Source organism: Alligator sinensis, unplaced genomic scaffold, assembly GCF_000455745.1.
Source record: "Alligator sinensis unplaced genomic scaffold, ASM45574v1 scaffold49_1, whole genome shotgun sequence".
Taxonomy (NCBI): Eukaryota; Metazoa; Chordata; order Crocodylia; family Alligatoridae; genus Alligator; species Alligator sinensis.
Window position 1 is genome coordinate 1197272 of NW_005841970.1, and position 25609 is coordinate 1222880.

General features: G+C 41.7%; 2 protein-coding genes across 4 annotated transcripts in view; one reads left to right on the plus strand and one right to left on the minus strand.

Moving 5' to 3' along the window:
* Positions 1 to 459: 459 nt before the first annotated feature.
* On the minus strand, positions 460 to 24853 carry TMEM192 (transmembrane protein 192). 3 transcript variants are annotated; one of them, XM_025200548.1, is made up of 7 exons: positions 24683 to 24853; positions 16928 to 17074; positions 15968 to 16232; positions 12929 to 13063; positions 5636 to 5738; positions 2371 to 2489; positions 460 to 533 (listed from the first exon to the last, which is right to left on the minus strand). In XM_025200548.1, exons 1-7 carry the CDS (start codon positions 24851 to 24853, stop codon positions 460 to 462), a joined length of 1014 nt encoding a protein of 337 aa, XP_025056333.1. The 3 variants fall into 3 exon arrangements, with proteins under 3 accessions (XP_025056333.1, XP_025056332.1, XP_025056331.1); XM_025200547.1 differs by lacking the exon at positions 460 to 533 and adding an exon at positions 17431 to 17496 and having other exon boundaries at positions 576 to 2489; positions 24683 to 24748; XM_025200546.1 differs by lacking the exons at positions 460 to 533; positions 24683 to 24853 and adding an exon at positions 17431 to 17526 and having other exon boundaries at positions 576 to 2489.
* Positions 24852 to 25609, plus strand: part of LOC112549810 — an 11159-nt gene continuing 10401 nt past the window's right edge. The window contains exons 1-2 of the mRNA XM_025200545.1: positions 24852 to 24856; positions 25034 to 25356. Coding sequence (XP_025056330.1) covers positions 24852 to 24856; positions 25034 to 25356 — 328 coding nt within the window. The remainder of the gene's footprint in view (positions 24857 to 25033; positions 25357 to 25609) is intronic.

Consider the following 25609-nt stretch of genomic DNA (forward strand, 5'->3'; position numbering starts at 1 on the left):
GTTTCTATAAATGGATAAAACACCTTATAAAAAAAAAAAAAAAATTATTCCCCCCCCGGTGGTTGATGTAATTAGGGGTATGTCAATCTGCTAATTCTGCAAACTCTTATAGATGTTGACATTTCTTTCCTGATGCAAGAAGTCAGAAAAGCAAAGCTGAAATAAATCATTTAAAAGTTCCTCATAAAGCTTTAGCAGAAGTAATACACTGTTGCCCATGACCAAATTAGCTTCTTCCCCTCTAAAAGCTCTACCACAGAATCAGTCCCGATAGGATAGTTAGGCTACACGGACAGTTAAAAGCTTTGCTATAAGTGAAGTTTTAACTAGCTTCAGCAAGATTGTTCAAAGTCAACCAATGGCTTGCTGTTTCCAGACCAGGAGAAATACAAAGTAGGGAGAGACCTTACCCATGACAGGATAGCCACCAGGTCTTAAAAAAAGCAAAACACGCACATTTCACTGGCAACTAACTTTATTATCACTTTCATTCCAGGTCTTGTTCAAGAAGTAAAAAGGAACATGGTCAAAATCTGCAAAGAAAAGAGATCCCTGTATGAACATTGATACTGTAATCTCACAGTGCAGATTAAATGAAAGTGTGTTTTGCTGTTTTATACTGCTTCATACTTTTTGAGATTCCATTTTAATTAAATACCATCAACAGGAGAGGCTTTATATTTTTCCTTAGTTGCATTTATTGTGCACAAATATCCAGAGTCACATTTACTGCTTTTCATACAAATTATATAAATGGTTATACAATAATCACATCAAATCCTGAGTTCTAAAAACAAGATATTTGTTTCTCAAACATTTAGTATAAAATCCTGGCTGCATTTAAGAAAATACAGCTAAAGGAGGAAAGAAACCAAAACACACTTGGTAGTATTAGCAGCAAGTTTCCAACATTCCTGTTTTGTCCCGTAAGTCAGAGTACTATGCAATATAGTGAACAATTATGGAACTAGATCCCAAATTGTATCCTAGAACCAAAATAGGCCATGTTAGTTTTCTTTTGGTTTTCCCGTATAGAACTCTGAGGCCACCACTCTCAACATTTGCTAAGAGATTTTTCCCATTTTTACTCGGAGACTAATCCGTCTCCCCTAAAAGACAAGATCTTGCAGACAAGATGAGTAGAGAGTACGTTGGAAGCAAAAGACTTGGGAAACAAGCAAACAGAAAAATTAACTAGGAATGTGAGAGTGGTATTGTATACTCTGACATCTGAGATGATGGCATAGGCCTAACACAGACTAGTTTCTATATAAAATTTGCTCAAAGTACATAGGAAGGGAACGGTCATTCCAAAATATGGTGTGATTAGTTTTCTATTCCCTTTTGTTGCATGACCCCTCCCACATGTTTGAGTCAAAAGGTATCAACGGTCATCAATTTTGTATTCGAGAGCGCAGCACCTTTTATAGGATTTAAACTTAATACCGTACCTGTCCTAAGACAAAACAGCTTTAAATATTCACATAAACTGGATTTAACATATTTAACACAGAAGCCTTCTCCCTTAATTTATATTTCACCTTGGTTCGTATCATTACACAAAACAATAATTCCTGCTTTTGAAGTTTTTGGAACCATTTAGTAAAAATTCAAGCTACAGAAAACTTGTCAGCACAAATTTCTGTTCAGCTGCTCAGTCACTTTAGCCATGATGCATTTAGTTGTTATATACACTACACTTACTGAAGTGAAATTCTGCTTTTCTTTGGGCCAGTTAGAGGTTTTTGATCAGACACCAGCTTTTGGTATTTGATTAATTTCCCTCTTATACACTTTAGTTTAATTTCCCTTTAAGAAGCAAAAAGACACTGATCCAGAACACAAGTTTTTGCAACTTCCCCAACAGACTAACTGCAGAAGTGCGTATACTGAGTTTTAAGACCTATACAACTTGAAGAAATAGGTAGAACACTGATTTGACAAAGTGTTTAGTGATTCAACCTCTACCATCAGGAAACAAACTAAGGAGAGTTTACACCCTACGCTCTTTCAATTTGGAAAGTAAACGTTTGAGTTCAGGAAGTACAAGAGGCTTTGGCAGCTTGGAGTTAAAAAGTTACAGCAATGCAAAATAAGAGTACTGTTGAATAAGGTTACACAGCTAAACTTGGATCCAGCTTTAGCCCATCAGGAGTTAAAAAGAGAGTCCAAGAAACAGAATGTCTGTTCAAAACTAAACAATTTGATAAAGTCTAGACAATCTTTCCAGTTGTAACAAGGTGCGCACCATGACCATTCATTCGTCCAAAAACATTTCCTCTTTCCAAGGATTATGGAAGTCTTCTGTCCAAATTGGATACATTGCTTTGGATTCTTGATGTATAGCAGCAGCTTTGCAAACATTCTAACCTCTGATCTGCTGTGAGGTTAATGCCAGTAATCTCCTGCTGAGCAGTGCATTGTGTCGTTGAAGATATTCTATCACATCTCCTTGCTTTTCAACAATTTCTTCCAAACTTGAATTTTCCCTGACAAGCACAAGAGAGGGAAGGAGAAAGTCATAAATAATCACTGTAACAAAAGTTTCAAATACACCATCACTGGCTAATAGCAAGATGGGAAGTAACTAATAATACTTCTCCAAACACTATCTATATTTTTTTGGTTTAGTTCTTCTTGTTTTCTTACTAAAAGACAACAATTTGGACCAACAGAAGAAGTTACAGCTGAACTTTAAGCAATACAACTTTGGTCTGAAGGAAAGGATAGGGAATTAAATAGCTAAACAACTATGCCATATTTTGTAGTAGGGAGTAGCATTTTGTAACACATGTTAAACTCTTTTACTACACTCTGTATAGTTACAAAACATGGAAACAGATTACAGAGTTGTTGGGATTTTATTTTTTTTTGGCGAATTATCTAGATGAATGTAAAATTGAGAGACTAGAATTCTGTGGAACACCAAAGAAATTCTTTGGTGCTGCACCCACATACAGCAGGCTTATTTTACTTTGCTGTAGCTAGTATAGCATGTGGGGTATGGGCAGAATCACTTTGAATAAAAAGGAATTCATTCATTCACTTAGTCTTTAGGGTAAAACAGACTGCCAACGTAAATTAGCTCTCTATTAACAATTAATTATAACAATAAACAACTTTTCAAGACTCTTTTCACAGGCTGAAGATCTTAAGGCTTCCCCAATCATACAGAAGTTCATGTAAGTGTTAAGTCTCCCGAATCAAGATAACCCTTTGTTTCATAGACTACTCTTCTTCCACCACTCAGTAATCCATTCACCTAGCAATTGTTCTAGCAGCTACTCAAACTGCTTACACTGATAACACATATTTATAAAAAAAAAATTACTGAAATCCAACACAAGTGGTTACCCGCCACACCCATTCAACATGGGATTGTGGGGAGAAGAGAAAACTAGTCTTAGATTTGAGTACAGCCCAGGGCAGGAGACTGCTGTGGCTCTGGGTCCAGCACAGCCCTTACCCAGAGAGTACATGGAGAGGGGTCAAGGGATGGCAGGGGGTGGTGCACAGTGAGCAGGGCTGAGATCACACAGTATGGGGCAGGGTGCTCCAGCCCTGACTTGGCCAGGTACTAGTAGAGCAAGTGACTGGGAGAGATAGTCTGCCTACCCTCCACTAGTTTTTTTCCCCTGCTTCAGTGGTGCCCCCTGAAAATATAAAATGACCCTCTAATAATTAGATTATATACAAGGCAAATTATAACAAATTTATATTTTTCCCATGGTGGGGGCATGGTGTCGTCTTAAACTCTAAGTGGGGTAAATATGTACGTGTACTTAAATCAACAGCTTCACATCAGCAAAAAATAAGAAAGGCCATGTTACACTATACCTTTAAAGAGGGCTGGTCACAATAGAAAGCTACATACAGACTGGGATGGAGAGGGAAGACAAGAGGGGAAGAACATTTTAATGCATGCTAGCTATCAAGTATTAAATGCCAATGGAGACAAGGCAAACTAAAAAAATAAATAAATAATAATTTTTAAAAAGATCAGCATACATCTTTTGAATATCTGTACATTCGAATGCTATTTGTGTGTATGCAGAATGGAGTTCAGCACAGCAGAGATTACTCTACCTGACCTGTGAGAATAGAGTGTAGGGTTACCATACGTCCAAGTTTTCCCAGACATGCCCTCTTTTTTGGACCCCTGTGCTACATCCGGGTAGGTTTTTAAAATAAGAGCAAATGTCTGGGTTTTCTGCTCTTCTGGGCTGGATGCTCGGGGCTGGAAACAGCAGGCAATGCGACTGGCTGCCAGGGGGGCATGTGCTCCCCGTGTAGGCTCTGGCAACCAGGGACAGGGACTGTGTGTGAGCCAGTGCGTGCACAATGCAGGAACTGCAGGCCAGGAGTGAGGGGCACTGGCAGGGCTGGAAGGGGCTGTGGATTGGGCATGAAAGGTATGGGGGGGACGGGATGGGTGACTGTGGGTTGATGTGCAAGGCACTGGCAGTGCCAGGGAACTGTGGGTTGGGAGAGAGAGGCATCAGCAAGGTGTGGGGGGCAGGGTACTGCATTTTGGGAGCGAGGGGAACTGGGGGGGGGCACCAGCATGTCACTGCCCCCCCCCTCCCCCATCATATTTCCACCAGCCCCTCACCCCAAAAGGTGTCCTTTTTGGACCTGGAAATATGGTAACCTTAAGAGTAGGGACCAGCCCTAGTTTTTAGCAGAACTTTTGTGAAAAAAAAGAGACACATGCCCAAGTCAGAGCTACAGGCAGTCCTCAACTTACAACGTTTTGCACTTAGTGTTTATAAATTGACACTCTGTTTCAACTTTCTGACATCAGTTTCAACTTCACAATGCTTGATCTGACACCAAGTCACGCCAGCGAACAAATTCGCTGTGTTACCCATCTCTCTGGAGAACATCTGTCCAAACTTCCTTGGACATCTTCTTTAAGAAAGCAAACAAGACTCCAGAAAAACCTGCAGCCAAGACTCCTGAGAAGACTCCAGCCAAGAACCCTTCAAAAAGTCCAGCAAAGCCTCCTCAAAGAAGTCCTTCCAAATCAATTGGATTGTTACTTACAATATAAATACATTAATGTAGATATATTACTCATCTATAAATTGACTGAATACAAAGTTCTAGGTTATTTTTGGTGAAAATAGGGTAATCGGGCCTTGGTTCAGGAACCAACCCCCCATTTACAACATGGGAAAAATTGGTTCCAAGTTGCAACGTTTTGACTTAAGACGCGATTTTCATGAACCAACTGTGTCATAAGTCTGAGGACTGCCTGTACGTTCACAGAACATCTCAAATAATCAGTTACTGCAAGGTAAGTCACCTTTCTTCGCTTGCTGAGCTGAACTATGGCTATCCTAATATTTTATAATTAACCAACGTATTAAAAGTTCTCTCTTTCCATAGTGTGCACATGGATTAACTGGTCCATAAACCAGTTTGTAAATATCTATAACAGCATGTCAACACTGTACCATGTTCCATTTCTAACATGCTCACATTACACAAGTCCCTCAAGAAATGTTACTACTTATCTACTTTTGCTGGCAGCTTTAAGATCCTTTTTTTTTTTAACCCTAACTGAATTACCAGCACTATTTTTTATTACCTAGAAAATTTATGAATGAGAGTTTAAGACAGAAGAGATTACCTGAATCCAGTTTCTGAGATAATATGGCAGGGGTAAGCGTACATTTTTTCTTCTTCAATTATATCAGGCCTGGATTTTGCCTTGTTGAAATTGCTTATTTTTACTGCAATGGAAGAAGTTTAAAAAAGTAGTTAGAGAGGACTTAAACAACTGTAGAATGACCTTATATCCAGGACTTTTCTACTTGGCTTAAGCAGACTCCAAAATACCTTGAAGTGGCAGCTAGGCAAAAAGGAAAGACACCAAACAAAGGATTCAAGTTACAAGTTGGGAATTGCCTTTTCCTGTCGCTGCTCAAACTAGTAAAAGAGTAGGCCTTAGAGGCTGTGGCACTGTCAGTAACTGTGGGAACTGCAAGCGGCCCAAGTATAGAGACTGCATCACAAAGGCTTTGGACACTAACAAAAGGGTTTTTTTAATACTTCTTTCCTTTAGCTAGACTGAATAAGGTTCTCAGCCTTATTTTGAACTAATTTAGACTAATATCGAGTCAGAATATTAAGCGAGGCAAAAATAATGTTAAAATAAGGGTTTAGGTGCCAGTTCGTAGTCAGGACTCTTGTCCCACCAACCTCTTCCTTAGATGAAGATTGTTTTACTAGACCACCTGCTAGGCAGAGGCAGGTTGCCTGCCTCAGTTACTCCTATGATCAGTCAGAAGTGTCATGGAAAAGTTGTAAAGTAATCAGACCAGATTGGCCCTTAGTGATCTGCTTCCACCTCAGACATTAAGTATCAAAGACAGACATTCCAGCGTATCATGAATGAAGACTATTAAGTTAATAGGCATGGAAGGGGAGGAAGGACTTTCAACCTGGAACCTTCATTGTCTCCTCTTGGCAACTGAAAGCGCTGAGAACCTTGCTCAGAGTAAGAACAGAGCACTAGAAAAAGACACTGAATGTTACACTGTATAAATATTTCAATCTGGCCTAAGTACATTAGTGCATGAACTGCCCTGTTGAAATAATAGGCTCAACATCTGAAGTACAGCACCATCTAATGCCAGTAAGAGCACTCACAAGATGATCTTGGGAAACCAAGTTACTCAAGACAAATGAAGGGGAAAGAATAAACTGTCCTTCACAGAATAAATACTACAGAACTGATTTAAAGGTCATTCTGTTAACGCTTTGAGCTTAACTTGTAACTAAATTTACCAATTCTATGAGGGCATCAGTCTACACAAAAAGACACTTAAGACAACAAAGGAACTTAAACTGTATTGGATGGGTGCATTATTCTTATTCAGCATTATAAAAACAAAAACAAGTTTACAAAAATAGTGGAAAGCGTCTAACAGACTCACAATTCATAGGATGCTTCCTGGGGCAGTCATGAACACAGAAAAGTTAATTTACTTAACAAGTACTTTTTGAAGTATCCCTACCCCAGAATGCTTCTTGGTCAGATATTAAGTCACCTGTCTGCATATCATTAGTTTGAGTTCCATAAAGACCAAGCCATAATCTGTTCAGTGACCTCTACTGAATTGAGAGGTTAGTTGTTTGACAACTTCTGTATGCTAGTTTAGCTATTTAAGGTTAGCAAGTGATTTTTCCCTCCCTACCAAAGCTGTTAAAATTGGTATAACCCAATATGTAGACATTTCAGCATAATAGTGCATTATTCGTTTCCCTCATCTCTAATACACGCCTACATAGAAATAACTGCAGTTAACCTTCTTTAGCTAACTTCCTTAGTGTAATACCAAATTGAAGTGGTTTATAAAACAAGGTATTTACTCCAAGTAAGTGGCACATAGAAACAAGCTTTGTTTCATGTAGGCAAGTCTGACCTGGTTTATTGCATTCCCATTAAAAAGAGTATTACAGCCAAATTTCCAGATCTGCATGAATACTAGAAAGTTACCACCACACAGTCATCAATAGTATACTCTTTCCATACTATGAATGACAAACACACTCTTGAAAAGTAACAGAGGTCTGGGATGCAGCAAGCTATTTAACAGGGTGACAAGTACATAGGGGAGACTGAACAAAAGTTATTAAATATCTAGGTTTAGCAGAGGTTTGGAAATTTATAATCCAGTTAAGAGAGCCATGTTGGTAGGGGATCTCTTAATTGAAAGACTGCCCCATAGTAGCCCTTTACACCATTCATGCTGCAAAAAACATGTCCCCCTCCTCCACCACACCTTCAAGATTTGCCCTAACCAAAAAGTTTACAAACTACAGTGAACTGCTACAAAGTCTAAAAGACAGAATGATTATTCACAGGTTGTTTCCATATACCATAGATCCATATGCAAAATTTAGAACATCACACTGCCTTTATTTAAGTAAAGCTAGTTTGCATATGTACAGCCACTTCTGAGCATTGTTTAAATGTTTCTCAAAACTGCATCAAAATTTCAGATGACACCAACTAGATGAGTGACTCATGTAACACACTATGGATAAGTACTATTGTATACTACAGCCATTTTCTGTCTTTAAGTGATTTTTCAGACTATACATATAGGTCTACTTCTCCCCAGTTCAACATTTTCAGTTTTGTTTTGAGACATTTACCTAGAATAATGTAAGAGGAACTGCAACTAACAGCACATGATCAACAGTATAAAAATATGCCAGGTTGGACATGTTAACCCTTAACCCTTCATTAAGAGCAAAACATGTTTTAGCTGCAACTACAAAGCAATTATCAATGATTGACCTAAGGAGTGTGCATGTTATTCAATATTTAAAAAAATTAAGTCTTGTAACTAATCACTAATTAGGACTGCCACTGATCTGGCAATACAAAAAGATAATTACCCATTTCTTTGCTAGGGGAAGGCTCTCTCTCTACTGACCAGGAGTCATCTGGTTAACATGGTGCAGCTCTTTGAAGTTATTTTCCTGAGTTAATGGTGTAATACATAAAAAACCCAGATGATTTTTGTTTAACAGTCTCTCAAAACTAGGAAAGATTAAACCACAATACTTCTAAAGGGGAAAAGAGATACCAGAGGTCATTCCTTTATTTCATAAATTGGATAAGTTATCAAACTTGAGATGTTTCAGAGTTCTTCAGGTCAGGTTGACACTAGATCACATTTGCTAGCACACCTAAAGAGACGCAAGTCACCTGTGTCGACAGAGTGTCCACAATGCTAACCCCCAACAAGAATTTGCATAAACCCTAGCTTCCAAAATTACTAACTGTGTTTATCACCACTTCCGTTTTAAGCTAGCCACTTTAAGTGACATTATCTTACTAGTAAATGGATTCCTATCAAGTGTTTGTTTTGCAGGAAGAACCTTACATACAATGAGAAAAAGCATGGTCCTCTAAGCTGTAAGTTGCAAGATAACAAGCCTACCATCCAGTTAAAAAGCCTTCATGTTTGCGGTCGGGTAATTTTCCGTTCTATCAGACAAAGATAAAACCGAGGGCAGAAAAACTGAGGACAAACACTGGACTGAAAGTGGCATTAGAATCTCTTCTGTGACCCAACAGACATTTTGTTTCAGAACAGCTTCAGTCTGACCTTAAGCAGCATTTCTTGTGTATGTCAAGGTATTATGTGGCACTGAGTCTCTCGCTCCTCTCATGCCAATATCCTCTGCCTATCTAGTTTACAGTATAGCTTAAATCTACATCAATTAGGGATTACAGAAAGACAGAGAGATTCCTCATCTTTAAATAGGCATGAAGCTCAATTACAGCAAACATTTATTTAGGCCCAGGAAGGTTTAGAGAATGAAGTATATCTTCAGATGCTACTATAGAAACTAACTTTTTCTACCAATTGATTATTAGTTAGAATAGTACAAAAGAACAAGTCTGAGAAAGGCATTCCCTTTTTCTGCTCTGAGGCATCAAGAAGCTTAAGGATGAAAAGCACTTTGTTTAGAAACACAAATTTTTGAAAGCAGAACCTTTTAGAATTGCCTGGTACCTTCATTTAAGGAACAGGGTGGAGGTTGAAAATGGTAAGAGCTTTTTTAATAGAGAAAGAATTTTTGTCAGAAAGTTCAAATCAGAAGTAGACACAACAGGATTCCAAATCTTTCCTTGCTGAACTACTTTCTTAAAAAAAAGTTAGGGTTATTCTGCTTGTGGTAGAAATCCAAATACTACTTCTACACCTTGTGTTTTAACTTTTGAAAATGGGGGAACATAACTAGGGCATTACTAGTTACCTGCATATGCATGAGTTGTATATTCCTAAATATTTTAAGTTTCTCACATTTTTTACTATGAGAGTATCTGGTATCTTTTAAACCGGGGCAGGCAATTATTTTGGCTGGAGGGCTGCTTACCGAGGTTTGGTGAGCTCTGCAGGGCCTCGTTGATAGCCCCACCCCTTGACAGCTGCCTTAGCCCCTGGTCACCATCTTGGGACCAGAAGTTCCGCCCCCTAGCCCCTGACCTTTGCCACTGGAAGTCCTCCCCTTGACCTTCTAACACCTACTATATTTTAGTTTTATTACAAAAAATATTTGTCGTCATGATTTGTATTTGTGCATATAGAGTGTAGTGTATATAGATAGAGGCGATTGCATATCTAAAAATAAAATCTTAGTTTTGTATTGTGTGCGTGAACATGATGGGGTGGGGTGTGTGTGAGGAGCAATAGAGAATGTTGGGGGGGGTATATGTGGGAAGGTTGTGAGGGCAGGGTGTGGGTGTGCTATGTTTATGGGGTGAGGGAGGGTGTGGAGACCCCTCCCCCATATGGCGCACAGCTCCTACAGGCAGCAGCACCATCAGGCAGGGGCGCTTAGGGTGTGCATGCCCAACACTGCACATGGGGGTGAGGAGCACAGCCCAGTCAGGCTGCCTCTATTGCCGGGGCTCCCTGCCAAGCACATGCAACTCCTGCACTCACATTCCACACACTAGAGCCAGCTGCCTTCCCTGCCCCCTGCTGCGCAGGTCCCAGGGAAGGCAGCCAGCTCCAGTGTGTGGAGTTTTCCTCTGGTGGCACACGAGTGCGGGAGCTGCATGCACACATTGGGGAACCCCGGCGATAAAAGCAGCCCAGCCAGGCTGTGCTCCTCGCTCCACTATGTAGCACTGGCCGGAGCCACGTGTCACTGGGCACTAGCGCCTGTGCTGGACATTAGCACCCCCACCTGCTGCTGCTGCCTGTAGGCAATGCATGAAATAGGGAAGTGTGTGTGTAGGTCTGTCTGTATCTGTAGGGGATCCTTCCCTCATACCTACAGTCTGCCCACCCAAGGTCCATACTGCCGCCATCATGGGATCCGTGCTGCTGCCAGCCCCAGCCCCAGCCCCATGCTCTGTGCTCCCACCCAGCTGCAGTTTCCCTGCCACCCCTGCCCCTGCTACTTCCCTACCTGCTGCTCAGAGTGAGCAGGACACTGGGAAACCCAAGCAGGTCTACTGGCAGCTATAGCAGTAGCCCCACATGGAAGCTGCATGCTGACTGGGTCAGGCCCTTCCACCCACAAGCGTCTGAGGAGTGAGGCACAACAGGTATGTTGGCGGAAGGGTGTGCATTGTGAGTGCCTCACTCCCACCCTCGTGAGAAGGGCAGGGAGAGGTACAATTAGTTGTTGGGTGCCATGGGTCAGATGGAGTGCCTGGCAGGCCGGATTTGGCCTGCCCTTGATTTTAACAAACGTGCTCACCTAGAAATAAGCCTTTTTTATTTTTTTTTAAGTTTCATTTTTGTTAAAGGCCTGTTGAGAATGTATAGTTAACTCTTCTGCTACAGCAATTCTACTCATCATCTGTAGTACATAGATTGGTCAGTTTTTCCAATGTTAATAAGTATTTAATATCTATATTCCTCATCTATAACTATTCAGAGGCTCCAATTTGTTTTTCAGCCTTATGATGATGTCTATTTTAACCTCAACACCAATATAAAAATACATTAAATACATATTTAAGGTGCGTTATTTTGCAGAATATAAAAGTGTATATTACACTGGTAATAACATTCTGCAGGTACAAGTTACTAACTTTTTCTCTATTCCTAAAAGTTGTAAAATAACTTTGTTATAAAATACAAGAGAAGGCTGAGAGGGGACCTGGTAGTCATCTATAAACTTACCAGGGGGAACCGGGGGAATAGGAGAGACCCTGTTCACCCGAGCACCTCCCTGAGTAACAAGGAATAACAGCCATAAGTTTTTTGAGGCTGGACATTAGAAGGCACTATTTCGCAGTCAGGACGGCTAGGGTCTGAAATCAACTTCCAAGGGAAGAGGTGCTGGACCCCCACCCTTGGGGGGCTTTAAGAGGAGGCTTGACAATTACCTAGCTGGCGTCATACGAGCCCAGTATTCTCTCCTGCCCAGGGCAGGGGGTCGGACTTGAAGATCTACTTGGGTCCCTTCCGACCCTGCATCTATGAATCTGTGCGTTTCATTTACAGGGAATGACAAAGTTTAAAAGAAAATTAGATATTTAATTATGTTTCTTGCTTTTTTGGCTCTTGTCATCATTAAAAGGTAGTCACCCCAGAATAGTTCTGTTTCATATTTGTATAATAGTTCAGTGATATGTCAACCTTGTACAAAAGTAATCCTGCAAGACAGGTTTAAGATGTTAACATAGGATACAGGTATGCCACAGTACTCCAAAATGTTTAAAGCAGCTTCACATAATTAGATAGGCTGCTTGGAAGAAAGCTTTCAGGAGGCTGAAAAGTGGCATTTTTAGAGGAGTTCTACGCTTCAGAAATACCAGGTTAATTTTGGGGGGGGAAAAACGGGAAGAAGAGGTTGAAAGAAAAAGGAATTAGAAAAGGGAACTGTAGGTTTAAAAGCTGTGAAGTGTCAGTCATAAGCTCAGATATTTAGAAGTTCCACAAGCCTAGAGAGCTCTCTCACACACACACACACACACACACACACACACACACACACACACAGAGCAAGATGCATATTTCTCTTTAAGTGCCATGGTTGACACTCTGGTGAGAAGATTGATCTTTATTTGCTGGTGGGCTTCCAAACCACTTTTACCATGGTATGTTTGGCATTAACTACTCTTAAAATTATTGCAATTTCACTGTAGCTTCATGAAGAAGTGACTTCAGTTTTGCTACCACCAATTCTAGCTTTTTATTTGACAACATGTAAAGATCAAACCAAATCTAACAAAGACCATCCTGTTTGTTTTAACCAGAACATTTGAATTATCTTCACCAAGAGCAGGGGTGGTATGAAGGACCCACTTCTACATGCATAGCTGCAATGCAGAGTCATATGGTGCTAAGAGGTAGAGCATTATGCTAAGAGAGCAGAGGAAAGGAGTTTAGTAGTTAGTGAGGAGATCATATTCAAAGACAACGATTAAAGTGCTCACCTGTGTAAACGACTAGGGACGTCAGAGAACAAATCAGCTCCAGAGCTAGGATTCCCAGGATTATATACAGATATATTCTGTTATTGTCAGGAAAAGAATGCTGAGCCGATAGTATCAGAAGCAGGGCTGCATTTCCTGAAACAAACATTAACAACATTTCCCAATTGTTACAATCTAGCCAATTAGTAACAAATCACTCAAAACTCCTTCCCCAAATCTGTTTTTGCTGGGCTAGTTTGTTTAGCCATGTTATGAAAAAATAATGGGGCAAATAAATTGCCTTTACTTCCATAAAAGTTTAAGTAATAAATAGATTACAGTCCTTTGACTGCTGTTACTTGTGAACATGTTAGGGTACATAGGTCCTTCAGATCATAACATTCATCTAGTCCAACAAGATCCTGAGCTTGGGTTCTGAATCTCTTGAAATCTCAAATCACAACCAAGGCAGACAGCTATGTGCTCTTGTTTAAGCATCTTTTATATTTTCTAATACTCTGAATTTTTGGTATGATAATCTTGTTCTGCATATCCAGTCAGAGCTCTGTGCTTACAGTGATACTACCATAAAGCCATCACTTCAGTTTAACTTATGTAAGTGAATTTTAACGGTTAAAAACACACAGAAGTACAAAGTCATCTCTGTATGCAGGGAGGAGTTTTAAACACCTGTCTCAATGACTGAAAGTGTATGTTATTATAAGTAGTATGTGAAAAAGGAAGACATTCTGCTATTCTGAGTTATGAAATGACCTTCCAAATAAAGTCCAACAGATCACAAGCTTGATTTTATTCAGTTCTCTTGGTACTGAATTCTTCCATATGAGTGGGAAGGAAAAGATATGAACCATTGCTATACACAGCATGCACCCTCATTAACTCTCTATTGTAACCTCCAGCTATTCTCAAACCAACCCATCCCTCTATGCATGTAGATTTGGTCCCATCTAAAACAGACAAGAAGTTCTTCAGAGAACAGATCAGGTGCTTCTTTCCATGCTACAGAGTTCCTATGATATTCTAAGCAATTTAATGGAAGCATCCATGTAGAAGACACAGTAGAAGACAGCTTTGAACTTCCTGGCTTTAGAAGTATCCTGGTTATTCCACGATGGATAGCTAAACTAGTTAGAGCCAAAATGAGAGTTTTCACTTCACTGTTCTTTCACTATGGTGAAATCAAAAGTTCTCCATACCAAACAACGTTTAGCTTGTATTGTTATATACTTTAGACTTTAACCATTACGGGTACTAGATGCCACAAACTTACAGGAGAAACCTCCCCCCCCCCCCCCAAAAACACCTCTTTGTCTGAAAGTATTAGAAAAAAGCCAGGCTTGTTGCAGCTTGATTCTGGATTGCACTTTAGGCATCAATCCTCATTGTCAGAGCTCTACCTAGTGGCCATATCCTGATGTTTCTCCCACCTGAGGGAAATTTAGGCTTTTGGACATGTAAAACTGAAACTAAAACTGTAATTCTACTGGCTATCAGGATTGGTGGGTGAAGTTTATTGTTCACTTATCCAAAGTACAGCATGTTCTCAACTCAGTCAATAGTTCCTACAGCAAGAATCCCTTTCTAAAGTCACCATAAATTCATTTTTGACAAGGAATTAGATTTTTTTTTCCTGAAAAGTGGGCAAGAGCTTCTCAGTAAAAAGGAGGTTTTCCATGCCATCCCTGAAGTCAGGAAAGAGTAAAACTGTAGAATACTACCACAAATCGGTTTCTCCCCAGAAAAAGAAAAGCAAAGTTAAACTGATCACCCTGTTGATGGCTGAGGAAATTTTTATTTTACCCAATATTAGCCAACTGAAACTTTAGCCACAGGCAGCTTATTGTTTTCATTAGAAGTCAAGTATGCTTGGACAGTGACAAAGGGAATGCTGCTGCCAAGGGCCTTTTACTTTTCAATGTTCCATTCTGTACTTTCAGGCTGCATCCAGACAAGTGCGTATGTGTGGTACATGGTGCCATGGACCCGTCTGTGATGCCACACATCACACATGTGGTTGTTCCCTGCACAGCTACCTTGCAGCATAGGACTGTTGTTTTTATTTTTTTAACCCAGAAATCCCGGGGTCAAAAAAAAAAAACAACAACAAAAAAACACCATGCCAAAAAAAGATAAAAATAGTGGGGCAGTTTGTGTGGCAGCAGTGTGTGCCGCTCAAAACTGGAGCCTGGCTGGCTGGAGCCATGGTCTGGCTGCCGGCCAGGCTCCCAGCTCCAGGAGTGCTGCAGCTCCCCGAGACTCCCAGGTAAGGCTGCTGGGGCTGGCACAGTGGCTGGCACCAGCCTCCCCTACCCCACCTAGGGTAACCTGCCCCATGCCAGAAGGCATGGTGGCATGGGCGTTCCCCAGGGACAAGTAGGGGCGGCATAAAGTGTGTTGCTGCTGCTTGTCCCCAGGGAAACGAACACCTGCGCTCATGTGGACACAGCCTTGGAGGGCATCTCTTGGAAAGGATCTTTTCACATATGCAGCTGAAGAAACTTGCATGAACTGACCATCTAACTATTCCTATATCCACCCTTTATTTTAAAGATGCCACGTATCTCAATTCCATTTTTCCATCCCCAAATGTAATTTATTCTTGTTAAGAAGTTTGACAAAGAATAAAATTTCTGAAATTTGATTGCAGAGTCCAGATCAGAAGGCTGTTAGCTTTCTAGAAAAATGGGAGCCAACTGTTTTTGCGAGGAATGCCACATATTAGGCATGCCCCATCCCGAGTGCCACCCTGATCCCCTTATTCTGCCCAGTCTGCTGCTCTGCTTCCCTACCAATGTGCCACCATGCTTGCTGCCTATTCCCTCCCTAATCTGCCATGTGCCACACACAGAACCAGTTGTGGTACTATTCAAAGCCTTTATATCCATCTTACTTTAGAAAGGCTTTGAAGTCTGTGCGCCTATTAAATGCTTCAGCTCACAATATTTACCAATTTACTCCCAAGTAATATTTACCAAGCTCACAATATTTAGCAGTGTAAATTAACAGAAACAGCCAAAAATACAAACAAGGTCAGCTCACCTGTTGAGTGTACCACTAGCGGAAGCCTTTTAAGATGTCTAGTCGATCGGTAGATGGAGAGGTAGCCTCGGCTTCTGGCTTTACTGTGATGATACTGGACATACCGTTCAAACAGAACAAGCAGAATCCATAGAATTACTTTTGCAATTACTACTACAGTCTGTACCTTAAAAGGATAGGTGTAGTTTTTAGGGCACTTATCTTCATTTGGGTGAGGATAAGAACAAAACATGACTGCTAAAAATACTAAGACAACAAATGCAACCTGGGGAAAAAGGGAAAAAATTAGGGTTAGCACCTACAATTTTAGGAGAAAAAGTAGTCATACCAACCCATTTACTAGGCATTAGTTAACCCAGAAAAGCTTAGTTAAACTGCAACCGCCTCCCTCTCCCCTGCTCCCAGGGGGACCCAAGTAGCATGGCAAAGTACTTGCTTCTCAGTCTGTGGGCTCTGGAATGCAAAGCAGGCAAGGCTTGTGGCATTGCTCCCATGGGAGCCAAGTGGACCAAGCAGCACAGCAATGTCCCCTGCCTGCAACCCACTCAGTGGATGCCAGTGTGCAAGGAGCTTGCAGAGAGAAGTTGGCAGCTGCTGCTTCTTTCTCTCCCTGGTTTACAGGAGGAACAGGTACAGTTGTTACCCTAGGCCATCTCTAGACCAGGATGACCCTGTTCTCCAGAAGAAGGCATGCAAGCCTTTCCCTAAGCTCAACTGCTCCTGGGGACCAAGAGGAGTAAAGTCATGGGAAAGTGTACAAGCATTTGTTCTCCAGGAGAAACTCTCCTGCAAATACTTCTACCTGGCTGGAGTCAGGTTATTTTTCTCCTGGAACCACCATTTTTGTCTGGGATAAGCACTGTGAATGTTTGTACGCTTGTGGTTTCTACTGGGAGAATGGCGATTCTCCTGGTAGAAGTGGAACGTCTGTACACAGCCTTCCCCTCCCCTAAAACTTACATGTATAAGCAACAAAAAATTGGCAATGAATACTGTAGGAATAGTATAGAATCTTGGTCTCAGCCGGGAATGCAATGCATGAGATGGAAGGAGTGGTGTGTCAAGTAGATGATCATCTTCTGTGCTCTGAGTTATCTCCAAGGACCCCTGAAATTTAAGAAAAGGAAGCTTCAGAACAGCTTTGCAGGGAAGCATGTCTATTTGGTGTATTCCACCCTTCCTCCTTGCATGCCCCTCCCACACACACCTTTTAAAGATGTTTGTTGGCAACCTCTTGTACAACAATACTTCGTGCTGTTTTATAAGAACACCAATTAAGATAGTATCATGTGCCATTCCTCAAGTCACATACTAAAACTAAGAGATATTTAGTTTGACAAAATATTGGGTTGTAAGAAACTGACATTAGATGACCATACCACGACTCAACTGCCCATTCTGGAGGGAGCCTTTAGCCCTCAAAAGGTTTTTTTTAATAATAGAGTGCTTCTGAGACTTGATACCTTAGAATGTCCAGGGATGATACCTTCTTCACCATATTCAAAACCAGAAAGTGAAACATTCGATGGCTGAATGGAAGTCATTAAAAAAAAAAAGTTATCTTTAGAAATGTTTAACTTTGGGCTGATGTTTGGGGGAGGGGGGGAGGAGATAGAGTGTGAGGACCATACACACTGTGAACTTTGTTGTTTGTTCCTCTTTGTTACTAGCTTTTCCCTTCTGTATATTTTCTTCTGATGATGCTAGTAGACAATCATCAGCTCTCACCTCACGAGACAGTAAAGGTCACAATTGCATCACTGGCAGCCTTTAGTTACTTGGCCACAAATGTCAACAGTTTTTGCCTACTGGTTACAAACAATAAAACTTGGGATCTTGAAAAGCCTGTGCCAGATCACACTGTCCCCACAAAAAACCTTGGTTGGGAGCAGCAAAGTTACCACAGCTGAATGTATTTCAGGGGTCTTAATATTTTTAGAAAACCTGACAAGTCAGCTCTAAACCAGTTGCCTGCTGTTGCATTTTTTAGGGGGATTTTGTGGGGGTTTTTGGCTGCTAAAGCTCTGACGAACCAAGTCAGTACCATAAGTCTGCTCTTATACTGCTTTCATTACTGTAGCTTCCAGCTTCCTTGGGTGTAGAGATCAAGTTCATAAACACATTTGCAAATTTGATTTCTTCTGCCTCTCAGCTTAATATCTTCTGCCTCTGCTGCAGCAATCCAGTTTGAAAAAGAACAAAGCCAATAAAAATAAAATAAAATACCCCCCCCCCCCACACACACAAAATGCAAAAAAACACCCCCATATAGCTCTCACTCACCACTGAACACTGACGGCCAAGTCCAGCAAGACCCATCAGCCCTGGATTCTGTGGCAGGCCCCAGCCCTCATTCAGCCCCGCTAGGAGCTATGCAGGCCAAAAGGAAAGTCTCAGCAGACTGGATGTTCTAGGACAGGGGTGCTCAACCCCTGGCTTGCAGGCCACACTCAGCCATGACACTTGGCCCACAAGGCTCCCCAAGGGTCCAGAAATTTAGCAGTGGCAGACTGGTGGCAATGAATGTCACCACCATCCCCACCACCACCAGATTTCCAAGCCCCATGTGGCTGGATCACCCCTGGGCAGGCCATTGCTACATGGCAGGACTGGGCCCTGGACAGGCCTGCCTTGTATGGCAGATCCAGCCTGTGGGCCAGCCTGGCACTGGCCATCAGGCCTGGCGAGCAAAATATTTGGGCACTATTATTTTAGAATACTTACACTTTTAGAACATGGCAACTTCCATTACGATTTTCCTAAATACATTCATTTGATTTAATAACTAGCTATTTGGTGGGGTATACCGTCAAAGCATCAAGTCATACGTCTTTGAGTAAGGCTGACCAAAAAATCCAGGAGGATAGCCCTTTAATTATGAAAACTCCTCAAGACTAGTTTTAACATTTCCAAAAATTATAAAGGAAAAATCCCTTTCAACTTTGAGGCCCTTCCCCATACACTATGAACAAAAAAAAGCACATACGTGCCCACTGGTGTTAATTTTTTTGCAGTACACCCCACGAGCAGAACTTGTTAAGTGGGCAGCAGCTCCAGACTTGTGTCATGTGCAGGCTACATAAGACCCACAGGTTGGCTCAGAAGGCCAAATCATGAGATGCAAATGCAAACAGGGAAGCAAGATGTATTTACTGAAATCTAGGGCTGTCTGGAAGGCTGTCAAATATAAGAACCAAAACAAACTTATTAGTCTTAAAAGCCCTTTTGTTACACTGAAACTCTTACCAAGAAAATACACGTCAAAGACTGGAAACAAGGAAAGCAGTAAAATTATTCTCTGATCTGAAAGCAAAGCTACCTGCTACCATGTGGATGAAGTAATAGAGAATACAGATTGACAGCTGAAGACGTGGTATTCAGCCTGCTATAGCCTTGACATAGGGCATCGTGTTCTATTAGCATGCCCTATCAGACTGTAAACATCTTGCACTCCAAAACAAGAGTGGTCTAGATGGTTTTCCAGCATGCCAAATGCTACCTTCAACAGAATACGTTTCAACTGCTTCAATACCCAGAGTACCATTCCAGAAATGTGTATTTTAGTCTCCAATTATCCAAAACCATTCACCTCGTCTTTCTACCACTAGCCTGCAGCACACCAGCAGCCCTTCAGCATTTCCTAGAATGTCCTGCTAGGCACAGGGCACTAGGTTCTTCTCAGTGTAGTTCCATCGAACTAGACAGTCTAGGATTTGCTCTTAGGCAGTTAGGGAAGTATTATTGAGCAGTGACAATGTAGACCTGTCAAACCATTAGTTTTTAGGTCATCTTCATAGAAAGCAGGAAGACACTGATAAGATGTGTTTGTTTCATGCAGCTCTCGCATGTCCCAGTGACAGCATTAGCTAGTTTGTAGGCAGACACCAAAACCATTTCACCATCAGCAGTAGCCCACCTTTGACACTGAAGCAAGCATGAGAGGTCATAATGATGGTGAAATCAACTGTATCCTTAATACACCCTGAAAAACCTCACAATACAGGGCAGCAGAAGCTGACCACCCAGTAATCAGCTATGACCCATTTGGAAAAAAATTCAGACCTAAAGCTTGTATTTGCAGAACATATGCAACTCATTTAAAGTCCATGGGAATTGTTTGCATCCTACAAGCCTTAGGGATCTTTGGGAAAGAAGCAAGTTGGGACAACTGATATTTATAGTCTTACTTAAAATATAATATAGTTCTTACGATTACTTTCCAAGAAGAGAATTGCTCAAGGCCAGCCATTCCTCTTATACAAACTGCTCTTTGCCTTTAGACTTTGAGTTTTCTGCAAGAAACAGATTTATGAAGAGAGACTGACTGTTGCTCACTTAGCGAACCAGCCTTAAAAAAAAAATTTTTTTTTTTAAATCCTCCGATACTCCTGCCCCACAACGGGTTTTTTTGGTTAGGAGCTGAGTGATCACCTAATCAGACAAGCAGAAATACTCTTCAGAGGCTCAAAAGAGATGAAAACTGCACCCTGGCTTCTAAGAGTATGAGGGATGTTCTATGGATGTCTAAGGATTCCTAGACACAGAAGTCTTACAAACTTATCTGCTCAGACTCAAATTTATTTATTAGTTTGCCATTAGGAGATGTTCCAGTAAAAGGAAGGCAAGAAATCTGAAAAGAAAGAACTTTTCAACCCTTGAGTTTCCTGACTGCAGCAAGCTCTAATCAGATGTGCCCTTCTTTCACATCCACATTTCAGGGGGGTTCTTTTCAGGACAGATCATATGCCATTCTAACAAAAACACCAAACAGTAACTAATGGCCCTGGTATATAATAGGGGTTGTAGACATACTGCAGTGAACACCCCCCCCCAACCACAAACAAACAAAAAAACAAACCCTTTCAATTTCTGCCTCTACTACTACCTGGTTGAGGGAAATTGTATACAACTTATTGTTAGATCTTCAGCCATTGAAACCTACAAAACAAGATTCAAGAACATTTTGTATAAAAACCTTTAGTTTCCTGGAAACTTAGTTTTCTGTTTAGATTTATATGGATATGTTTTCCTGCTAAGTTTGACAACCATCTAGTGTTTATCTATGCTGGAAGAATGAGGATTACTGCATCAGAGTCAAAAGTGATGGACAAATAGAATGTACTGTTCACAATAAGCACAATCATCTGATACGTGGAACTTCTAACTCAAGAAAGCTAAGTGCTTTGACAAAGCTATACTCATACAGTACTACAAACCTTGGTTAAAGTCAGCAACACCTGTTCTTCCAAGTCTCACTATTATAAGACTAAATGCAAGATCCTATTTTTGAAGGTTTTGGCCAGAGTGTGAACAACAGTGTAAACAGGATAGCAAAGTTAGTATGAAGTTTAAACCATTCTTTTCTTTAAATTTAAAAGCAATTCCCTCTCCCCTTTCCAAGTCACAAACTGTAGAGTTTACTGCACCTTTTAAATTATCAGACTCTTCCACACAAGTGTCATCCTGCTCATACCACTTCTCCAATTAAAAAAGCAAAGCGCGCTTAAGGAGTTGCAGAATCAGGACCTTCATTTAGGTTTTGTTTGTTGCCTATACATTTTGTAAAGCGTTTTTCAGATAACTTGCCAAAAAAATTAATTTGGAGAGAGACAGAGAGACGCACGGAGACCCCATTCTAAAGTCTAAACTTTTAACCAATTCCCAGGATCTATTTTGTAGCTGTGTTGGTCTGGAGGAAAAAAAAAAGAGAAACACAAAGCTCTAAAATCTCTTGGTTCAGAGGTAATACCTTTTATTAGACCAACTAAAAACATCTCTGAACCAAGAGTTTTAGAGCAGTGTGTTTCTCTTTTAACCAGTTCTGTCACCAGTTCACACACCGCCGCCTGCTGGAGCATATCTTAGTACAATTTTTTTTTTTTTTTTAATGGAACCCTTTAACTAATATATTCAAATTGGACAGCTTCTCTAATTTTGAAGTCACCTTAAGCTAGATAGATATATATCAGCGTAATCTGTTGCACTAAGAATATCTTTTATCTTTACAATAGAATGTAAATATTGGCATTTACTCCAAAGGCAAGGACTTTCAAGTTTCATTGTACAGAAGAGTATCATCTCAAGTGGGTTCCACTGAGGTATCAGGTGCATGAAGATTCTTCATGTAGATTCAATTGGATGAAAGTTGGTTCATATCAATTCTCAACTGTTCAACTCTGAAGAAAAGGTAGTTTCCCTCTCTGAACAGCAAACTGGTAGGAGAGAACTGTATTTCCTATTCTAGAAAACTTGAAGGACATCTGGCCCAATTACCAAAGCAATTTAGACCTTGAACATGTCAATAGGCATCTTGTGGGATTTTTCAAAAGCACATAAGTAGATGAGATACCTACCTCTTATACCTGACCTGCTCATGTGCTTTTAAAAAAAAAAAAAAAAGTGTAATGATAATTACTTAGTTCTGTCAGAATAGAGTTTATGTTTTTATTCATATTCTTATAATTTTGTTCCCCCAGCAAGAGTCCCTTACTCCCAAGAAGGATGTGACAGTTGCATAAGGTATTTAAAAAGGCTTGTTTTTTGCTGAGCTATTAATTAATTGTACTTCACAATATCTTTCTTCTGATGCTGTGCAGGAAATTTACAAAAATCACAACAAGATTTCTTATAAAGGCACAGAGCTTACTGATCAGGTTTTAAATAAGTGGGAGTTTATAGAGTCACAGCAGTTTCAAAATATGATTTTTATAGGCAGTTAAAATCTGTTCCTAACTGGCTAGAGCTGAAATATAATGCACACAAAGCCTTAGATATCAGTTTAAAACTATACCAAGTAGTCCTCTGGAGACAGACTGAAGGCCTATCTATAGGTTTTCAACTTGCCCTCCAGCAAAGCTATTTAAACTCAAGGTGATAGTGCCAGGGAGTTAGTGAAGCCACCCACTGACCATTACTATCAACACCTTCCTCCAAGGCAGTGGTTCTCAACCTTTGGTACCTTCCGTACCACCTGCCAATCAACATGGCAAAAGTGAAACCGGAAGTCCCACGTGGCACTTCTGATTTGCCGCCACAAGCCGTGTCCCACTTCTTCCTCATGGACCACGGCCCGGGGAAAGCAGCCTGCGCAGGGCTGTCCTCCCTGTCCCCTGGCACACTGATGCTGGGGAGTGCGGTGCACTGGAACTTCCGGCCCGAACAGGCAAAAACACCTCCAACCTGCCAAGCGGGGGGACGGGTCAAACTCAAAATGCAGCACCTGCTTACTCCCCTCCCACATCTCGTGTACCCCAGGGGTACACATACCACAGGTTGAGAAACACTGCTCCAAGCCACTCCCTCCTTAAGTCAGGAAAATAACAGCAAGATCCTTGCCCTTCTGGCTGGTTGAACCCAGTGAAGAACAACATGCCCATCATTAATAGAAACAGTCCAAGTGTGGACTATCATTCTCGATAAAGACGGGCCACCCCAGTTCTTGAGAAGCTAGCTACTTATCCTGATGATCTCTTCAAATTCCTATTCCAGGGCAGAATAATTTTAATAAATCACAGAACTCCAATAACATGCAACATCAGCAACCATTGCAGATGCTACACAGTGAGAATTCAGAATACAATACAACACAAAGATGCTTGCAAAGTAGGAGAGATCTTTGTTCTCAGACTGCTGGACATCTCTGGAGACTTTGATACAATACCTAGGGCAGAGGTTCCCAACCCCCGGGCTACGGCCCAATACTGGGCAACAAAGGGTTGTCTGCTGGTCCACAGGAGGGTTGGCTGCTAGTCCAGAAGTGACCGGCATACTGCAGACTGGCAGCTGCTGGTCCACACTATGTCAGTTCCTTTTGGTCTGCAGTATGCTGGTCTGCAGTCTAAAAAGGTTGGGAACCACTGATCTAGGGGGTCTGTGACCTACAGCCTGCAGACCAGATCCAGCCCATGGAGCCACTGGATCCAAGTCATGAATCTGGGGGCTTTAGTTTTCAGTGGTGCGTTTTTTGCTTGCGCCATGGCCAGGTGCCAGGGGGAAGCAGAGGCACATAGATCTTAGCGCTGGCTAGCCAGCCTCTGACCCAAGCCGAGTTATTCCCACCCAGCAACACAAAAAAGTTCGCTACTGCTGTAGTAGGGCATTTCATGTCTACATAAAGCTGCAGGACTAGGCCTAGCTTCATACCAACTCCAAGGTGGTAGAGAATATCAGCTCCTCCTCTCCAAACACCCTCACCTTTTGAGTCTTGCACGGATCCCTACTCCTTTCCATGCTCTTCAAAATCTAAACTGAGACAGACAAGACGTCAGCTGAGCTGCCACACTAGTGATAGGTGCCCATTTCATTCTCAGCTGATTCAACTATTACAACTACAGCATCAGAATGCCTCTTTTATAGGTAACCTTCTTGTTGTAGTTCTCAACAGCTACAAGAACTCTGCAAAGACTGCCTTTCCTTTAGGAGAAAGGAGGGTAGTATTAAGTACGCTCCAAAAACCACTCAAAAGTCAAAACACTAAATATTTGTCTTTTCACTTGCCACTTCCAGCTATGAAATGCAATACAAATTTTGCAGAGCAAGCATTCAAAAGCAACCTTAAAAAAAGGTCTGTATAGCCTGTGGGGTTACATAGGGGATCTGGTGAGTTTTTTGATCCTTTCAGCAGTAGTCAATAGGTGCCCTTCATGTTATGGGCATGGCTTGTGCAATACAATGGTTATCCAATTTATTCTTGTACTTTATCAAAACAGGTTTTACCATACTAGAGTTTCCTTGAGGGAAGCATTTTGCAACACTTAATTGCAACTTATCTTCACATGGAAGAAGCCAACAATTTACAAGACTTAATGTCTCCCAAAGATTTTCTTCATACGATGATGCCCATGATAGCTGGAAGAAAAACACAGCTAATATTAAAGTGCCTGACATGAGGCATTGGCTCCAATTTAAATCAGAAGCCAACATCAAGATGTTCTAATTAGGTCAACACACGTATAGCATAGTCCAGGCCAAAAACCAGCTTGCTCAAATCACAGCGAGTCACAGCTTGCTTTGTCACTAATAGGACTAGCTGTATGTGGAGCAGAAAGTTTATACTCTTCTGCACAGATCTCCTTTCCAGATCAAGGTGTGGGAGAGAAGGGAGTGTCAGGCTGGCAGCTTCCAACGATGCTTGCAAACAACCTTGGCAGCCATACTAGGGAGAGCGTGCAAACCTCCCTTTCTTGACCTCTCACAGATAGCCCAGCTCACACATGCCCAGCTCCTAGCCGTGTTGCCGTCCTGCAGCCGGACGCTGGCATTTCTGCGCCGAGAACCTGCCAGCGCCTGCAACAGCAAAGCCAGTTTCCTGCAAGCCCGACAGGACCCAAGCAGCCCTGGGGACAGGGCGCTGGAAGGGCTTTCCTCAGCCCAGTGCCCTGCGTTTTCAGGTGACTGCCCCCCTCAAGCTGCCACCTCCTCATTTACCCCCACAGCCAGTGGCCTAGCTGGGCAGGGGCGGGACGGGGAAGCAGCCCCTCTCCCTTCCTGGACAGGCAAAAACAACCGGGAGGAAGAAGCCTCTGCCTTTCCAGGCCCAGACTGGCCTAACCCCGGACAGGAAGAGCCCGCGGTGGGAGAGATGCCCCTGCCCCGCGCTCCCCCCCGCGGCTCCCTCCCCTTCTGGGGGGCCCAAAGCAGCGG